Below are 18685 nucleotides of genomic sequence, written 5' to 3'. Positions count from 1 at the left end.
ACCTCCTGCTTCAGAGTAACTAATTTTTATCCCTTTCCTGCCTGGATGCACTCATGCCTTCCCTCCTGGGCATAGGGATGCACTCCCTCACCCCTTCCCTCTCTGCTACCCCCCAGAGCCCCTGACTGCAAGAAATGAAACACTCATTATTTCATGTTTAGAAGGGAGAGGAAATTGTAAAGCCGAGCCTGACTGCCAGGGGAGAAGGTGGGAGACACAAGGAAACGAGAGAAGGATCCAGCTCTGTGATGGAGAACAGTGGCTGCCACTCAGGGCTGATCTTTCACAGTAACAGAGCTGAGAAACGAGCAGGGTGTGAAGCAATTCTGGTTCCAGAGGAAGTGGTAAATTTAGTCATTGGGGTTTTTTTAAGACACTTCTGCATTTTCGGCAGAAATGACAACTTTCAGCTTTGTAAAGCAATGCCATGAGCCAGCTAATCCCCTCAGCGTACAGCAAGGCAGCAACAGAGGGAGGAGGAGTGCACCCTGTGAAGAAAGTTGTGTGCAAATGCCTCCATGAGCTCCTGAGGCTCAGAGTTGAACTGAAACAGGTACCTGGGGACAAAGATCAGCACAGAAGCCAGACCACACTGACACCTCTGGTTGCAGCTTCCTTTGCCCACCAGTTGTTATAAATACAGGATTTCAGGGGTTGAGAGCTCAGCTCTAACAGGACACAGAATCCCAGAACCACTGAGGGTGGGAAAAAACCTCCAACTTCATCAAGTCCAACCTGTGACAAATCCCCACCTTAACAACCAGCTCAGAGCACTGAGTGTCATGTCCAGTTGTTCCTTGAACACCTTCAGGGATGGTGATTCCATGGAATCACCACAAAGTTCCACAGACTTACCACAAGATTTGCTTTTAATTTGTCTTCCCCAGACAAGGCCCAGCAGATTTTTGTCTCACCTTTCACACAGAGCTTTCCATCCTGTGCCCCAGGCACTGACCTGGGAGCAGGCTTGGGACCAATCCCAAAGGCAACAACAAATAATCTTGGTCACTCACCTTTGGAAAAATGTCACCCACTGAGCAGACAACAAAAAAAGACATTCAGGTTAATTTGCTGTTGTTATGGATTAAATGCAAGGCACACAGAATGAAGAGAAGTAGGATAAAATCATTCATCCTCCAAAATTGTCACCTCAAGGGAAGAATTCCTCTGGAAGAAGCTCATCTGAATCTTCACATCCAGATATCAGAACTCCAGGTCTGTCAACTTCAGAACCTTCCTGCTTTAAGGCCATAAAATATCAGTGTGCAGGGTTTTCCCCACTCTTGTCTTTCTCCTAATTTCCTTAACATCCCTTTTTTCATCAATAAGCATCAAAACAAAGAATCAGTTTTTCTCTTTTTTATTATTATTATTATTATTTCTAGCAGACAATTTACATAAAATTCCCCTTTTAAGTTAGTGATTCATAACTTCCTGCAATAAACTACTTAAGGAGCAGCTTTGGTAAAGAATGGAATGAAACAACCAACCAAAAAAAAAAAAAACAAAAAAACAATCACAGCTGATTTTGAAACCAACACAATTCACCAAATTTAGATTCAAAAGAAAATCTGCCAAGCTGTATTTTCTCAGTGTTTCCAAATATTTCACCTTCCTCCTCCCTTTTCAGGTTTGTGCAGATGTGGGAGCTGCATTCTGTCAAGCAGTTTGTCCTGCTAGATCATGGAAATCCATCTTTACATGATTCGTAGCCCTTGGATGGAGGACTCTAAAGTCTTGAAGGAGAGAAAAAAAATCTTAATTACAATCTGCTGCCATAGCTTGAGCTAAATAATTCAGTGTAAATGCTAACAAAACCATGTAAAAATATGAATATTTGAAATTAGACTCAGTCATAGAATTCCAGAATGGTTTGGGTGGAAGGGACCTTAAAGATCATCTCATTCCAGCCCCTGCCATGGGCAGGGACACCTTCCACTGTCCCAGGCAGCTCTAAGCCCCCTCCAACTTGGCCTTGGGCACTTCTAGGGATCCAGGGGCAGCCACAGCTTCTCTGGGAATCTGGGCCTCCCCACCCTCCCAGGGAAGAATTTCTTCTTTAAGTAAAGAATTTCCTTCTAATGCAGGAGCCAGAGACCACAACAGTCATTCCTTTCAAAATCAGCCATTTACAGGCCAATGATACAGACCTAAAACTACACTAAAGCAACTTAGATATCCCCTCAACTTCTTGTTTGACTCCTGTCCCCACCAGAGCCCTCTGGCACCACAGAACACAATCTATTCTTTCCCTAAATCAGATCCCATATCCCAGTTTTGGGAAGACCAACAGGGACCTCTGTTGGCCAGGCCTGAGCAAAGCAAGCATAGACATTAATACATTCTTTATTTTCAATATTGTATTTTCTAGCTGTTAGAGACAACGTCTTACTCCTCGGGTAAGTTAATTCTGAGAGGACAGGGCCATGTTGTGCAGCAGGGCAATGAGCAGAGCCCCATGGGATGGGAGAAGGAAGAGGCAGGGGGTTGTGTTATACTAATTGTTCCAGCCCAACTCTGGCTGAGGTTGGAGAATGAAAGAATTAAGGGGATCCCTACAGAGACATTAAGTAATTCTATTAAAAAGCAAGTCTGTATTATCACCATCTGCTTAACAAACTGCATCTGCATTTATGCAGATTCTTGGATCAGTTTTTCTTATGGACTTCACTAATGGTTTTGAATATTCCTGTCTGGATTTCCTGCTGCTACTAAAACCTGGCTTGGGGCTGAGCCCCAGGAGTTGATACTAGAGATTTAAAAAAAGTAAAAAAAAATCCACCACCCCAGCTAGTTCACATAAACATGGTAGTAAAAGCACATTTTTACCTTAAAATCCCAGATGGTCATTGCTCCATCGATGCCGGTGGTGCAGAATTTCCGACAATCCCGTTTGTCTATCTCATAAATAGACACTTGGCTGCAAACAGAGAGTGAGAGCTCCAACACCCATTCCAGAGAGCCAGAAAACTGGGAAATTTGGGTTGAATTCTACTCCTACTCTTTGGATGGAGACATGACTATACCAGAGCCTACACTAGATTCTTGGTAGAATGCCTCAGAAAAATAAGCCAAGAAAAAGATGCTGAAAGCTCTTTAATGGCTTGGTGAGAAATGTTTTCCTTGAATAAAGAGAAATTGCTCAACATCCCTGAGGATCACTTTTTTTTTTTTTTAATGCAAAGATATTTTACCCAATTAACCTGAATGAATCCTTTTGATTAACAGAATTGTGGAATGGTTTGGGGTGGAAGGGACATTAAAACTCATCCAGTCTCACTCCCTACTATGGGCAGGGATACTTTCCACTATCCCAGGTTGGAGCAACCTGGCCTAGAAAGCGTCCATGGATGAGGCAGCCACAGCTTCTCTGGGCAACCTGTGCCAGGGCCTCCCCACCCTCACAGGGAAGGATTTTTCTGTATGTTTAACCTAAATTTCCCCTCTTTCAGTTTGAAAACAGTGATACACAATAAATAAATACGCATGGCAGTAACATCTGAAGCCGGGATGTGAATTTCAGGTGGATTTTGCTGATTGGTTTTGCACAGTGCCACCAGCCTCTTGGGAACTACCCACATATTTGATAAGATAAGCTGCGTCCAAGGTACACAACACATTAACCACGAGCAAACAGCTGTAGCCACGTCAATGATTAACCAGCACCCACAGAAATCCCAGAAACAGAGAGCTGCTGGGGAAAGACCACAGGGGATACCAGCTACACCCTTCTGGTACAGCAAACCTAAGGGTTGGCAGAACACCCTGCCTGGAGAACATTGCCTGCCCTGCTGCTGGCAGCAGGACACTCACGTTATACTGTTTTGGTGCAGGGTCTCCAGGGTGGTGTTGCGGTCCTCCGTGGTGGCTCTTTTATCCATGTTGCGGAAGCGCTCCATGGCGGAGATGTTGCGCTGGATGCTCTGTTTGGGAATGTCGAGTTTGGAAACGAAGCTCAGCAAGCCACGCTCGTCACAGTTGAAGAGCATCGGGCAGCAGTCGTGGCCCTGCAAGCAAACACCCGTCAGGAAACAGCACCTCAGCATTCCCAGCCTGCCCTTCCAACAGGCAAACACTGACACAGGGCACGGCTTGTTTAGTGTTATTATTAACTGTGCAAAATATGGGGTTTTCTCCCCCTCCAAAACATGACAAAGCTCAACAAGGAGGAAATAGCAGACACTTACAGCTGCCACCACGCTGTTCTCCGAGACAAAGGACACGCTCAGGAGTGGGAGGAACTCTGTTTTCAGCTGCGAGACCCTGAGCACAAGGACATTTGTTAAAGGGATTCACTGAAACCTCTCATTTTCAGCTCTAACAAAAAATAGGCACCGTTCCCACGCAAGGATTGTTGGAAAAGTCAAGGTAGCTTGGCTGTCCTGTGGTGACAACAGAAGGTTGTAATTTGCAATAAAAAGTTTCAGCCTAATGAAAGTGTGCTGGAAGATGTATAACAAAGCCAAGTATTTCAGGTGAAAGGCTAATATTACCAAAATTGTCTGTAAACAGGGGCAAGAGTTCAAAAGGAATACCCCCAAAAATGTCTGGTTTTGATGAAGATATTAATTTCATTTGAATATAAAAACACTTGAAATTTTGATGCTTGACATCTTTGCAGAGGGAAAAAGCCTTGATGTTCATTTAAGTCAACTTTTGCAATTTAATGACAAATGAAGAGAACTCTTAAACACTTTATAATTAATTATATTCCCTGCCAGGTACTCATACAACTGTATTGATGAGAATCACAATTCAAAATTAATCCCAGCAATGTCTGGATGATCCCAGAGACTTCTGCTACCAAAACATATGGAGAATCTCATCCTTCCTGGCTGGAAAGCCAAGGACACTGCAAAGTTATGCAGATCAAGAGGAGCAGCAGAAGGAGCAATTGTTAGTAAAATATTTTGTTGAGTTGGAAGGTGTAAGTTGAAACCTTACATCAGCAGCATCTTAAGGACAGATGCTGAAATTAATATTTTATGAACATATTTTCCAGATTCTGGTTAGGGATGTGGTCTTAGTGCTGCAGTGAGCATGTTTCTAGATTCTCTTTGAATTGGAATATTGTCTGGAATATTGCTTGGAATATTTTGTATTGCAAATATTGTTTTGAAAAAGGAAATACTGTTTCCCTGGTTACTCAGTGGAACATACCTTTTTTCCTAAATGTCTCTCTTTCCCCCAAAATAAATTGGCTGTACCCTCACCAAAGGATTCGTACAAAGACTATAAATTATATACGCTAAAATCCACAGAAACAAACCTTATTCATAGAATATTTATATTTATATAAGCCTCAAAGAAACTCCTGGAGCCTACAGTAAAACAGGCAACAGAGGCGCGAGCTTGCAAGCCCAACATTCCGCACAGAACCACGGAATCATTAAGGTTGGAAAAGACCTTTAGGATCCTCAGGCTCACAACAGCAGCAAGGGGATACTCACATCATGTTTTTGGAGGCATCAGCCACTGACACGGTGCTGTCATGACTGACCCAGGCCAGGCGGTTGCCGCTGGCGGAGAAGCTCACGCTGTGCACCCACCCTCCGCTGCCCGCGCCCCCAAATTCCGACATCAGCTGCCCAAAAGGCATCTTGGAGCCCCAGGGTGTGCTGGCTGGCTTTTCATCCACTTCCTTAATGTAAGCAGAGAACACCCTGCAAATAAAAAGATTTTGGTGTGAACAAAGAGAGAACAAAGCTCCTGGGAGCATGAGGTGCATGTTGGAAGGAGAGAGATGTGTCCTGATTCTCCCAAAATAAAATATTTTGGTGTCTTTGAACAAGCCTGGAAGCAGCAGCGTGCAGAGAGAAAGCAGCAGTACAAAGGATGTAAAGCATACAGGTTTCTCATGAATGCTGTTCTTGTAGCCCTCTCCCTTTTTTCCAGAAGATGGCACAAAAATACACGTTGTCAGTGCATTTTTCCCCGTGCCAAGATTTCCCTTTCATCCTTTTGCAGTGCTAACAGCTCTCCAGAGTCAAGCCTTCAGTTAGAGAAAACCCAGGAATGGCACTGTATAATTAGAAGCTAATACAAACACCTACAAAATTACCCACTCTTTAAGAACATTCCCATTTTAGCAGGATTTCAAAGAAAGAAATGTGATGTTCTAATGCCAGCAAAGGAGCTCTAAACCACCCTCTTCCGGCTCATTATTGCAAAAATGCCTTGAAAACCTGAAATACTGCAATGTTTTTATAGATTTTTTTTTCCCCAGCACTACAGTTTTTAAGGTATGTTTAAATAGAAAGCCTCCCCCTTTCATCAAATTCCTTCTGCATGATTCAGACATGCCACAATATGGTGTTCTTGACTGTTACCATGGAATTTAATGGGACGTCACAACCATAGGATTTGAGTCCATTGAACAGGAGGAGCAAGGCAGCTACACCATGCTACTACCAGAGGGAAAAAAAAAATCAGTGTAAATGAGAAACTATAATCAAATATTCATGGTTGCAGTCACACACAAACAGGAATTATTTTATAGCGAGTTGAAGAAAATGTAGCTTCCCCTTCCCTGTTTTTAATATCTTTCGTATGTGTGGGTAAGCACTTCCAAAGGTACCTATATTCAGCTTATTTCAATAAAGCTGCTCATATGGAATGAGAAGGGTTTAACTGCAGCTATATTAGGCACAGATTTTCAGGGAATTAAGTATGGATATATATTTGGCTCTATTAGTTTAAATATAATCTAATGATAATCCTTTAAAAATCTGAATTATATAGAGCTACCTAAAAGGATGGTCTCTTAATGTATGGAAGTAGGACAAGATGTTTAAAGCAACAGCCTTTGACACAAGGCAGGAAAATCATACCTAAGTAGGGAAGACCTTGAATTTAACTGTTAGTTAAAAATATAAGAAGTCTTCCCCCTTATTAAAGTCTCCCTATCTTTTAAAACCAAAATCACCTCAGCTTGAAGGCCCCAGCCTTCAAAGAATGTTGGGAAATTACTTTCATTCCCTCAGCAAGAACATAAAATCATACTTATGTGGTGCTCATAGCTACATATGTACATAGATACAAATGTATTTCAGATAAATATAAGGGGAGCTCATTTATCTTGGCCAAGCACCAAAAATCTCTGCTGAATACCCAGCAATTTGCAGCCTCCTGCCCTCCATTCCTTCCCCAAAATGTTTCCCATTTAGCTGCTTATTACGTGGCAGTGGCTCTGGCAGATCCATTTCCTAATTTCCATCAGAACAGGTGCACACTTCAGGTATCTTTATTTTTTTTTAATATGGAACTGAAGGGAGAACTGGAATTCTAGAGATCTGTACTCGTAATTTACAAAAGAGAGTAATTTCTCATGGTTTTGGGGAAGAAACAATCCTAGAATCCAGAATGGTTTGGGCTGGACACACACACACATTTCAGGTCACCTAAGTCAAAATCCTGAGGTCTTTATGAAACCAAATTTAAAATCTTCCACATGTGAAAAGTAGCAGCTTCTGTTTCACATCATGTATTTTGTGACAGGAAGTGAATATATACAGTTTATCTAATTTAAACTGTAAATAAGGCAGGAAAGAAGAGACAACTCTCCCCTCTCTTTCCCAGCTTCCATTTCACATCTCTCCTTACATGAAAAGGTATCAAAGGATGGGGTTTAGATGTGAGGGTTTCATTCTGAAATAAGGAATGCAATAGTCAGTCCCACCTCCCCCTCCCACTCCTCCTTAGTCATTTTTAGTACACACTTTGAAGATTAAAAACTGCCCTATTACATAAAGAATTTAAGAAAAGAAGCTTTCATTATCATTCAAGGTACAAGTGATTAAGTCAATGTGGAATCAAGCCAGGCCCTGCAGACTCCCCATGCAGACTTCCCTGCAGTGACCCCAATCACTCAGCACAGAGCAGTTTGCAGGGCCCATCCCTCACACTGTAATTTCACAATCAGTTGCAAAGTCTCCCCCATCCATCTCTCACACCAATCTGCCTTTAACAGCCCTTTTTTTTTTTTTAATGGTCTTAAAAAATCTCTTCTATTGTGTTGAGTTGCAGGTAGATCAATTGCTTGACTCTGCTCCCCACAGGCAAAGGGGAGGAAGCAAGGAACTCAGAGAAAAAAAGATGGGATAACACCTTTGCAAATGACCAGTTACTCTGAATTTTGGAAAACTGCAGCATTAGGATATTGCTTTTTAACCTCTACCTAGCAGTGTTGGTGTTCTACAAGATAACACCTGCTAATCCAACTTCAGCCTAATGACCAGCTCTCAGCCTAAATGCTGTCTAATGCTGGGAAGGAACCCAGGAATTCCCCCAAATTCAGGTGTGTCCCCCAGCAGATCCATGCTGGCTGTGCAAAGTTAGGACACAGCAGCACCAAAGCCAAGGTTTCTCAAGCTGGATATTTTTTTTTGGTACCAACAGCAGTACACAATGAGCCACCTTTTATTCTGATAGCAAGTGCAATTACCTGATAAACATACTCAAGCTACTGATTTGATCCAGAAACCCAAACTGTAGATAAATGTTTTTGTTTCTCTCACCTGCACTTGAAGTCACAGGATCCTGCAGCCAGCAGGACATTGTTGGGGTGCCAGTCCAGGCTGAGGACAGTGGAACGAATGGGCTTTTTAATGTGTTTGCTCACCCACCTAAAACAAAACCAAACCAAAATAAGACATAAAATTTATATGAACATGTTTTACCTGATTCCCACAAATCCATGAAGCACTCCTCAAAAAAATCACTCCCTGTCAAATCCAGGAAGCACTCCTTCCTAAACACATCAGTTTTGGAAAAAACTACATGTCCAAATCTTTCACATTCTCTTGTGCAATCTGTGAACTTTATGGTTAGCTTAATTAAACTTTCAAATATTATGAACAAACTCATTAAATATGTATCTCCTCAGCTAAGTCCTATTCCCCTTCAAACGAATTTTTATGATGCATCAGATGGAACTCCTTGATGTGAATTTTGCCCAGGAATTGCCAGGTCTCTTCCCCCAGTGAACACAAGCTCAGCTGGGACTGTGACACTGAGCTAAGCAGCACTATTTTCATGGATCACCAAGCACAAGTCCTTCTCCAGTCCTTCCAATGAATTTTATAGTCACATCTCTTTCCTATTGACTTTTCTACTGTTTAAAAATACAATAACTATAAAACACAACAAGAAAATGGGGGAACTGCCAACGACCCAACCAGTGCATTCATCTCAATTATCTGCAGTGCAAAGTGGTGCTGCTGCTGAATTTATCAATAGTGGCCTAAATATGTCTCAGCAGATTTGGTTTATCTGAACTATTTACAAACCAGTAATGAAATCTATTATTCACTTGATGGCCTTTGAGATGATGGTGCTTTTTCTTTGATTTTAATTCCATCAGGCACAAGTTTTGAGGCTCACAATTTACAAATTATATTTTTTTGGCATATGGAGTCTTGATGCTTTTGGAGACAAGTGAGGCAGAGAAAAAAATATTGATAAGTGAATATGCTGGAAAGCATAAAAGTCCAAAACAATCTTTAAAATATATTTTGCAGATGGTGTCATTGTTTTTCATCTCCACATGGCAGACTGCACATAGAACACCTGTGTTTTTGTGCCTGTTTAGGCAACCCAAAGTAAGAGAGACTCCACACACTGATTTCAGCTACAGATGATACAGCAAATGTAGCTCCAACACGAGAAGACCAGAAGCATTAAGTTTAGATGCTAAAATGATAAAAATGTTAATGGTAGAAATATCTTTGTGATATTGCTATGTGAAATCTATAAACTGTGGTAAAAGTACATGACAAGATGCAGAACAGGTCAATGACAAGCTGAAACATCTTCTAACACATCACCCTGGAGATGTGACAGACTCAAACCTCTAATGACAAGAAATGGCCCAAAATAATAGATACAGAAGACACCAGTGAAGATTTCTTCATTCATTCTGGCACAAAGAGGGGGAAGGAAATATTTATCTTTTTTCAACCATAGAGTTGTAGTAATGAAATCTTTACTCTGCAGAAATTCTTGCACTTTCAGAAAAGCAGCATATGTTTATGGCAGTCAGGCAGAACACATCCACGCCAACTTGTACTGGCTGAAAATAGGCAAAGGCCTTTAGGTGCTACAGCAGAGTGAAGAGAGAGAACCTTATTCCCCAAACGTTCAAGTCCACAAAAGAATTGATGAAGCCATCTCTCTACACTTCCTGAATATTTTAGAAATTACTAAAATAATAACCCAGTCACCATCATTAAACACCTTCAGCTTCCCCATGCCGACCTTCAAGACACAAAACCAGCTCACCAGTCATTTTCAGACTCAAAGTAGCACACAGATATGAGTCGAGCTCCACTGCCCACAGCAAACTTGTTCTCCAGGGGGGACCACTTGACGAAGGTGGCGGCGCGGTTGATCCTGAGGATGACGAGGGTGGGTTTCCACACGCCGTCCTTCTGGCTCCACACGTAGGCGTTGCGGTCGGCGCCGCACGTCACGATGCGGTCGCTTTTGGGAGCCCAGTCAATACCTGCCAGTGAAGAGGTCACAGGAAGTAATTTTCCCCTTTGTAATACAGCAAAACAGAGATCACGTCACAGTTCTCTGTCACAGAATCCCAGAATGGTTTGTGGTGGAAAGGAACTTAAAGATCGTCCAGTTCTAACTCTGTGCCAACTTCCATTCACCATCCCAGGTTGCTCCAAGCCCCATCCACTTGGACACTTCCTCGGACACTCCCAGGGATTCAGGGACAACCTCAGCTTCTCCAGGCAATTTGAGCCAGGGCCTCACCACCCTCACAAGGGAGAATTTTGCCATATCTAACCTAAATTTCCCCTCTTTCAGTCTGAAGCCATTCTGCAGTTCCTGACGAACTGATCACTGACACAGTTATTACTGTCATGTCAGTCATTCCCTTTCATCTCTTATTCTCCAGGAGCTATTTCAAGCTGTTAGGGATACTTGTTTCTCCCTCTAGCTTTCATCAAAACTGCAGATCCCAAATTACCAGACCCCAAGGATTTGCTGGCTGAGGAAGCTCCGAGGGCTGGCCAACAGGTGGAGCTCTGCAGACCGTCCAAGGCCTGTCCACTAGCACCCTCCAAAATTTTGACTTGTGCAAGATCCCTCTCAACAGCTGAAACTCAGCAATTCTAAAACTGCACAACCACTAACAACATTTTGTGCTTGCTGCCAGACTGCAGCCATGATCTAAAGTTTAGATAACAGGGCTTTTTGGTTAGCTGCTATCAATCTTTATGCACTGACACAATGCCTACCTTTTTTTCTGTGCCTATTTAAGCTGTGCCACAACAAAAGTTTAACAAGAAAAAAAAAATAACAAATTCAAACAATAAAATAAAACCTTTGATAAAGCTGCTATTGCTTCTTTCCCCTCCTAGGCAATGAAGGATGTTCCCAACTGGGAAGTCTTATGGGAACATTATTTTTCATCTTTTCTCTAGCATCCTTTGGGATGCAGTCCTCAACTCTCCTGCCACAAATTATGTATCAGTGGTTTTCCATTACTACATTCAGTATTAAAAATATCTCTTAAGCTCACAAACTGAAAGTGGGATAAAAGCTGTGGAAAGAATTTGCACTAATGTTATCATATTATTCATACATTGTTTACTTCAAAATAGTTTTATGCTTAAAAAGTGAAGAGCTTGGTAGTCTGAAACTACAGTTACAGGAGTTCTAGCACTGCCTTTGAAAGAGACCATCCTGTCTCTCCTTCTCCTGCCCACCACCTCCCCTCACCAGCCCTGGTGCTGTTCTGACTTAGGCCAAGTTCAGATTTTTAGCTTAGCAGAAAACAAGCTCTTCCTGTGAGTGAGGAGAGGCAGCTCACCACAAACCTGAGCCACAAGAAGAACCTTGTCCCCTGTGATCAGGAGCTGCACTGGCAGCAGCTGACTCACTCCTGTCAGGGGTTACAAGCAGTTTGATCAGTGGATCTCCTGTGTGTAACCACAGCTTAACTCCACTCTTTACAACCACCACAGTGTTTTCTACTCCAGAGGTTCACACTGTGCAAGAAAGCAGGGAGAGCTCTTCTCCCAAGTCATGAAGATTTGGCATCTAACACTAACAGGTACAAGTAGAATGTCTTAATGGGGACACATTTAATTTGTAAATGCAGCCCAACTGACTCTTCACAAAGAAGCAGGGATAGTTGCACTCTTGGACAGCAAGAATTGGAAAAACTGAATAAAGTTCCTGCAAAATGCTGTTGGACTGATACTTCTGCCCATTTGTGAGCTGAGAAGAGAATCTGCTGCTTTAGGCAAGTGCTTGTATTAATTATTTTCATTTCCTTGAGAGAATAAAGCCCTTTAAAAATACCACCATGGAAAAAGAACCCAACCCAATAATATAAAAGACTGCCACAGAATAATCACATTTTTTAAAATAACACCTTGTGACTCAGTGTGGTAGCTCTTCTTAATTTCCATTGTGGATGTATAGGGCCTGCAACAAATGTGCTCACTAATGGTCTAAGTCCAGGACTGACCACTTCATATGTTTATACAGTCCTTAAAAAAGGGTATTTATTGTTGTTGGAAACCACAAAGCAATTCTACAGTCGTATACCTGATGAAGTTTTAGTACTAGCACTTGAAAGGGAACAGCATGCATCACTGTGACACAAGCAGATTACTTCAGGAGACTGAAAATGTGTTCTCATTATGTCATTAGGGATGAAAAATAAGCCATAGATAAGAAAAAATGGCTCAGTAACTCCACTGAAATGTCTGGAAATGAGATAGGGCTTTTCTTCCTAACATTCACTGCATGCAGTTCAGAAAACTGCTGCAAGGCTCTAAGTGGGAATGCCAACCTATAAAAAGATCTATTTACTCAACACTTGCAGATTTTCTGTTCAGAATCTCAGCTGAGGAAAACAGGAGGGGTTGGAAAAACTCATTTGTGGCTCAGAACATTCTCACCTGTAATGTGTCCATTGTGTTCCTTCAGCTCGTGAGCCTTCACCCACTGGTTCCCACTCTTCTTGTAGATGTGCACTTCATGGTTATTAGGGCTAATGGCAATCTCTTGAAAGAAGAAATAAAATAATCCACTTGTACAGAAGGCTTTTAATAGTAAATGCTATACTTGGAAAGATTTTTCCCACCTAAAACCTCTATTCACAAATTTGAGAGCATTACATGGGCTTAGTAAATGGAGGACCAAAATCCCTGGAAAATCTCCAATAATTATGGACAAAGAATCATGGAATGGTTTGGGTTGGAAGGCACCTTTAAGATCATCCAGTTCCACCCCCCTGCCATGGACAGGTACACCTTCCACTATCCCAAGCTGCTCTAAACACCATCCAGCCTGGCCTTGGGCACTGCCAGGCACAGCTTCTCTGGGAATCTGTGCCAGAGCCTCTCTAACCTCACAGGGAATAATTTCTTCCCAAAATCCCATCTAACCCTGCCCTCTGGCAGTCTGATACTGGTACACATATCATGGTCATGAGTACTCTGTACAGGAAGACAACACATCTGGAACACAACAATCCACTTTATTTAGAAAACTTGGCCAAGAGGCAAAGCTCTGTGGAACACTAGGAAGATTCAATTACCTCCTATGCCAGAGTTTCAACAACAGGCTTAGAACAGCTCAGATTTGGAAGACTTGTGCTTTTTGGATCAGAAGTAGAACATTTAACATGTAGAACTATGTATCTGATCACACCTTCCATAAATGTGACCCAGAACATCAGATCAAAAACTGACAGCAGAAAGAAAAGAGCAGTTGAAAAAAGATCAATTAAAAATGAAAATGAACTCGTTACTTACGAGTCCGGTCTCTGTTCCAGGCATGGCAGGTGATTGGCTCCAGCAGGAACTGATGCAGAGACATTCCGAGTTAAAGAGATTCCTATGTTGTAAAAAGTGAAAAGGCTGAAAGGTGTAAAATTGAAAACAAAACGCTTCAAAATGAGAGAATTAATGAAACCAAGTTAACCTTCAACATTTACCAAGCATCTTTCAGTGCAGTGCTACAATTTATTTACAGATCACAAGTTAATAAATATGATAAGGCTGCTCAAGAGCTGCCTGTGGCACACCCCCAGATCTTTTCAGCAGGATGATGGATTTGCATTGTCCTGCTTACATCAGCTAATTGCAATTGCCCTAAAAGCCAGATACACGTGGTTCTTTGTGTATCCTCACAGACAAGAGAGCAGGTCCTCAAGAAATCTAATAAACCCGTTAATTTTCCTGTGGAAATAGAACAATTAGAAGAATTAATATCTAGGACAAAGGTCAGTGAACTGATTCTAAAGCCTGACTTGTATCCAGGCTCACAGGCAGCACTACAACAAATTTCTTTTTCAAGAAGTCAAACTGATGTGTAACTGTGATCTGCTGATATATTATTTGATAAAGCCATTTATATCTATCCTAGGGAAAATTTACTAGGATTAGTAATTAACTAATTAGTAATTTCTTCAAATTAATTCTAGCACTGAACTATTTGCTAATCAGGCTTTTGCCCCATGAAACTCAAACACTAAAACAAGCTGAATCTTTATAGTTTGTGAGTATTTTGTTTAAAAAAGGCTAAGTACCTACTTTTTTCTTGTAACTTATGGCTGTTACAAGAGACAGTGCTGAAAATCTGCAATTGGAGACACATCCATCCACAGATACAAAGTTGTTTAAAATGTTTTAATTATATTATCTTCCTTCCATTTATGCTGTCTTTGGTTAATACAGGACATGGAATAGTATATTTTTGAAATGAAAATATTTTAGACATTAAAGTATTTCAGATACCAAAATATTTTAGGTATTAAGATATAGTATTCTATGTGCTGTTTTAACCAAAGCAGAATAAATGGATGGAATATAACATCATAACAACTCAAGGTCACCTGTAATAATAAAAATGTGCACAGCTCAATACATCCAACTTGGACTTGTCAATTCCTTTTTATATTCCACTAACTTTCACAGCAATCTATCACTGCCTGATGGATCAAAGCATTTTTACCCCCACATATCCCTCTTAAAAGAACTATCTCCGTGATGTCATTCCAAGACATCCACACCCATTACAGCCTGGAATTACAACATACCCAAGTATGGCCATGTTAGCACAGGGTGGAGACTTCAGGACAAGGTAGGAATTTGGAAGCAAACAGGAAATGAATGGCAATCCAACAGAAACTTAGGAGTGAAAGAAGGATGAGTATGCTCTTAGGGAGCCTCAGGAGTTACTATCACACCATCAGTTTAACAAAAACCTCGAGAGTGCTGGATCTTGGAGCAGAGGTGAGACAGTTTTTCACCAATGCAAATAACTGGAGAGACTTTTTATTTTATTTAGTTTTTTGTTTAAGGAAATCGAGCACTGTTATTCTAAAAATATGCAGATGATGGGTGCATTTCAAATGTACTTGAAATACAACTTTTAACAATATGAGCTTTTAGCCCAGCTCATAATTTTAACCAGCATGATTTTCATGGTTCTTATAATAATCACACTCCACCAATCAAATGAAGTATTAAATACACACACTCCTAGGCAAAATAATTAATTATCTTTTGTTAATGTGAAAATGTTGCTATAATCTGGGTTACCTCTGCCCTTGGACATCCATCATTTGAGATTCCACGTGTGGAAGCAAAACACAACTGCAAAGTGCATTTTCCAGGATCTTGCTTTAGCTCCTGCCAACATTCAGTAGCAGCACATTTCCATATACAGGAAAAGTTCAAGAGCTGTTCCACCAACAAGGAATGCTCAGCCTTTGCTACTCTTTCCGAAATAAAATGTAAAAATATCCAGTCTCCTCTCCCCAAGGAATGCAGCTATTTTGAAACACTTTCTAATACAACTGTAGTATTTTATTCACAGATTGGCATTACTTATAAAATATGGTCCCACCCTAACTCTTAGTCCAGGTATTTTTACTCACCTGCTCCCAAAACCAACCCAAAGATATATGATCCATTCCTTCCCATTGATTGAATTACTTAAGCTCCACAAGTGGTTACAAGAGACTTTGTTCCATTTTGGTTTGGTTACAAACCCATAAAACACAACAGTGATGATAACCTCAAAAAGCAGTGCTGTCTCCTGATAGATACAGTGCTATGTTTTTTGGGAAGATAAATCTTAAAAAAGTTTTCCAGTTATATTTATTCCTTACTAATAGACAAATTCCAGCTCATATTTCACTAGGGAAAATGCTGCTGGCTTTATGATACTTAACAAATTAATAACCTCAATGCCTTCCTGTCATCCAAACTCAGCATCCCACATGGGGAAGATACGGGTATGGCTTTATTACCAAGTCCTTAATGCAGCTCTCCCTGAGTTTTATTTCAAATGGAATGCAACTGACTTTGAGTTTCAATAAAATATTTTAAAATTCTAAAATATTAAATTTTAAAAAAGGGAAAATCTTGCATCTTTGTAGAGCAGTTCTTTCAGTACAAGGCCTGAAAGGATCGAGGTTGGGATGTACAGCACTCAGCTGCTGTCACCTCTTCTGGGGTGAGAAATATGTGATGAATGGTACTTGCCCATTCCTGGACAAGCAGCCAGCCAGGATACGGACTGAGAAGTGACGATGGAATGCGTGCGTGTGACAGCGAGAAAGGGATCTTTTTAATCCTTTCCCAATCTCGGAGTACCTACACCACTTCCAAACACCTGGAAGCCAAGCACCTGCGATGAAGGACAGCCTCCCAGCACTGTCACTGCCTCCCAAGTCACTCAGCGCGGATTTCCCAGGGGTGGGTGGCTCATCTCGGGCACCCCCCGACAGAAGACACCGTTAGCAGGTAAAGCCGCCGGGATGGGCACGGATTGTGAGCTGGGCCCTGCCAGCACAGGGCACGGCGGGGGCCGTGAGGGGTACAGCGGGGAATATGGGGGGCACAGCGGGGGAAACGGGGGGCACCTCCTCGGCCTCGCCTCTCCCCGGCCCCTCAGGGCGAAGGGGTGAGCGGCGCGCACCGCTTCACCCTCAGCACGGCGTCCGCAGCCCCTCGGGGCAGCGATGCTGCGGTGCCTCCCCCCCGCGCTCCCCTCACGCCGGCGGGCCCGCAGGCTCCCCCCGCCCGGCGCCCATCGCTGCCGCGGCCGGGACTCACCTGAGGCGGCGGGGGCGGAGCGGGACTCGCGGACTCTGGGCAGTCAACGCGACTCCGCTCCGGCGGTGGGAGAGGCCGAGCGGGCCCGGCTCTGACACGGGCGGCAGGAAACGCGCTCGGCGCCTGCGCCGCCAGCCCTCCCCACACAAAGGGCGGAGCGGCGCCTGCGCGGCCCCTCAGGGCGGGGCGGCTCCGGCTGGAATTGAGGAATTGACAAGGTAAGGAGAGAAATTTAAGGTCATAAAGTCCGGCCGTCGATGCGTCCCCGGCATTGTGTGCCCTAAACCACATTGGCCAAGCGCCTCTTAAACGCCTCCAGGGGTGGCGAGTCCACCGCTTGGCTGGGTAAGCTGTTTTAATGTCTGACCACCTAAACAGTGAAAAAATAAAAATTATAGCATCTAACTTGACTCTCCAGTGACTCAAGGCCATTTCCTTCAGTCCTCTCACTGCAGGCACGGTAGAAGAGGCTGGATCCCGTCTCAATACACCCTCCTGTAGTCAGCCTGGAGCACAAGTAAAGAAAACAGGGGGGAAAAAAGGTATTTCCCTCTGCCTGGTTGTTTCTCTGAGGAGAAGAAAAACAAAGGTGTGATTATTAATTGTTCCCAGTAGATGACTCCCAAAATACAGAGGTGCTGGACACATACATGAGATTGGGTCCCAAACAGCAACACTCATAACCCATCCTACAGGATACATCGCAGGGAATCTATTCCGATATAATCACTGGTATAATGGAGACAAAGGGCCACAAATATGAGAGCCAATAAACCAACATTGGGTCTCTGTGAGACTAACCAAGCACAGTTCCCTCAGCCATGGCTTATAAGGTTTTCTTTCATGAACCTTTTGCCCTTCTCTGGACGTGCTCCAGCATCTCAATGTCCTTTTTGAAATGAGAAACCAAAACTGAACTCAGCATTCAGGTGTGGTGTCACCAATGCTGAGTACAGGGGGACAATCACTGCCCTAGTCCTGCTGGCCACACTGTCCCTGATACAGGGAAAGATGTCACTGCAGGGGACAGGGCTGCTCTGGAGCCAGGCTGGGAGCGCTGGGGATGTTCACCCTGGAGAACAGAAAGTCCAGGGAGATCTTAGAGCCCCTTCCAGGACCAAAAAGAGCTCCAAGAGAGCTGGAGAGGGACTATGGACACGGGATGGAGGGACACGACACAGGGAATGGCTTCAAACTGCCAGAGGGCAAGGTTAGATGGGATATTGGGAGAAATTCTTCCCCGTGAGGGTGGGGAGGCCCTGGCACAGGTTGCCCAGAGAAGCTGTGGCTGCCCCTGGATCCCTGGAAGTGCCCAAGGCCAGGCTGGATGGGGCTTGGAGCAGCCTGGGATAGTGGAAGGAGATGGAACTGGATGATCTTTAAGGTCTCTTCCAAACCAAATGATTTCATGATTCTGTGATTGAGGGTTGGAATATCAAAATAAGTTCATGAGCAATAATTTGCCCTACTCTTAATCCCCTAGAGGAATTACCTCCTCTTTGGGGTCTCATGGTTTGTCTCCTTCAAACTTGTGAGATTTTGTGAGCTCAAGTACAACAACAATGAACAAAAAAGTCTGGGAGAATGGG

At 42.9% G+C, this 18685-nt stretch overlaps 1 protein-coding gene across 2 annotated transcripts; it reads right to left on the bottom strand.

Annotated features, from left to right (window-relative positions):
- Window positions 1-1344: 1344 nt before the first annotated feature.
- On the bottom strand, window positions 1345-17244 carry ARPC1A (actin related protein 2/3 complex subunit 1A). 2 transcript variants are annotated; one of them, XM_059861483.1, is made up of 10 exons: window positions 17097-17244; window positions 13785-13889; window positions 12927-13031; window positions 10279-10501; window positions 8517-8624; window positions 5451-5663; window positions 4188-4263; window positions 3814-4007; window positions 2830-2920; window positions 1345-1736 (listed from the first exon to the last, which is right to left on the bottom strand). In XM_059861483.1, exons 2-10 carry the CDS (start codon window positions 13846-13848, stop codon window positions 1698-1700), a joined length of 1113 nt encoding a protein of 370 aa, XP_059717466.1. In that variant the 5' UTR covers window positions 13849-13889; window positions 17097-17244; the 3' UTR covers window positions 1345-1697. The 2 variants fall into 2 exon arrangements, with proteins under 2 accessions (XP_059717466.1, XP_059717465.1); XM_059861482.1 differs by having other exon boundaries at window positions 13785-13866.
- Window positions 17245-18685: the final 1441 nt, after the last annotated feature.

Source organism: Haemorhous mexicanus, chromosome 17 (genome assembly GCF_027477595.1).
Source record: "Haemorhous mexicanus isolate bHaeMex1 chromosome 17, bHaeMex1.pri, whole genome shotgun sequence".
Taxonomy (NCBI): Eukaryota; Metazoa; Chordata; class Aves; order Passeriformes; family Fringillidae; genus Haemorhous; species Haemorhous mexicanus.
This window is presented reverse-complemented; position numbering and strand designations above follow the sequence as displayed.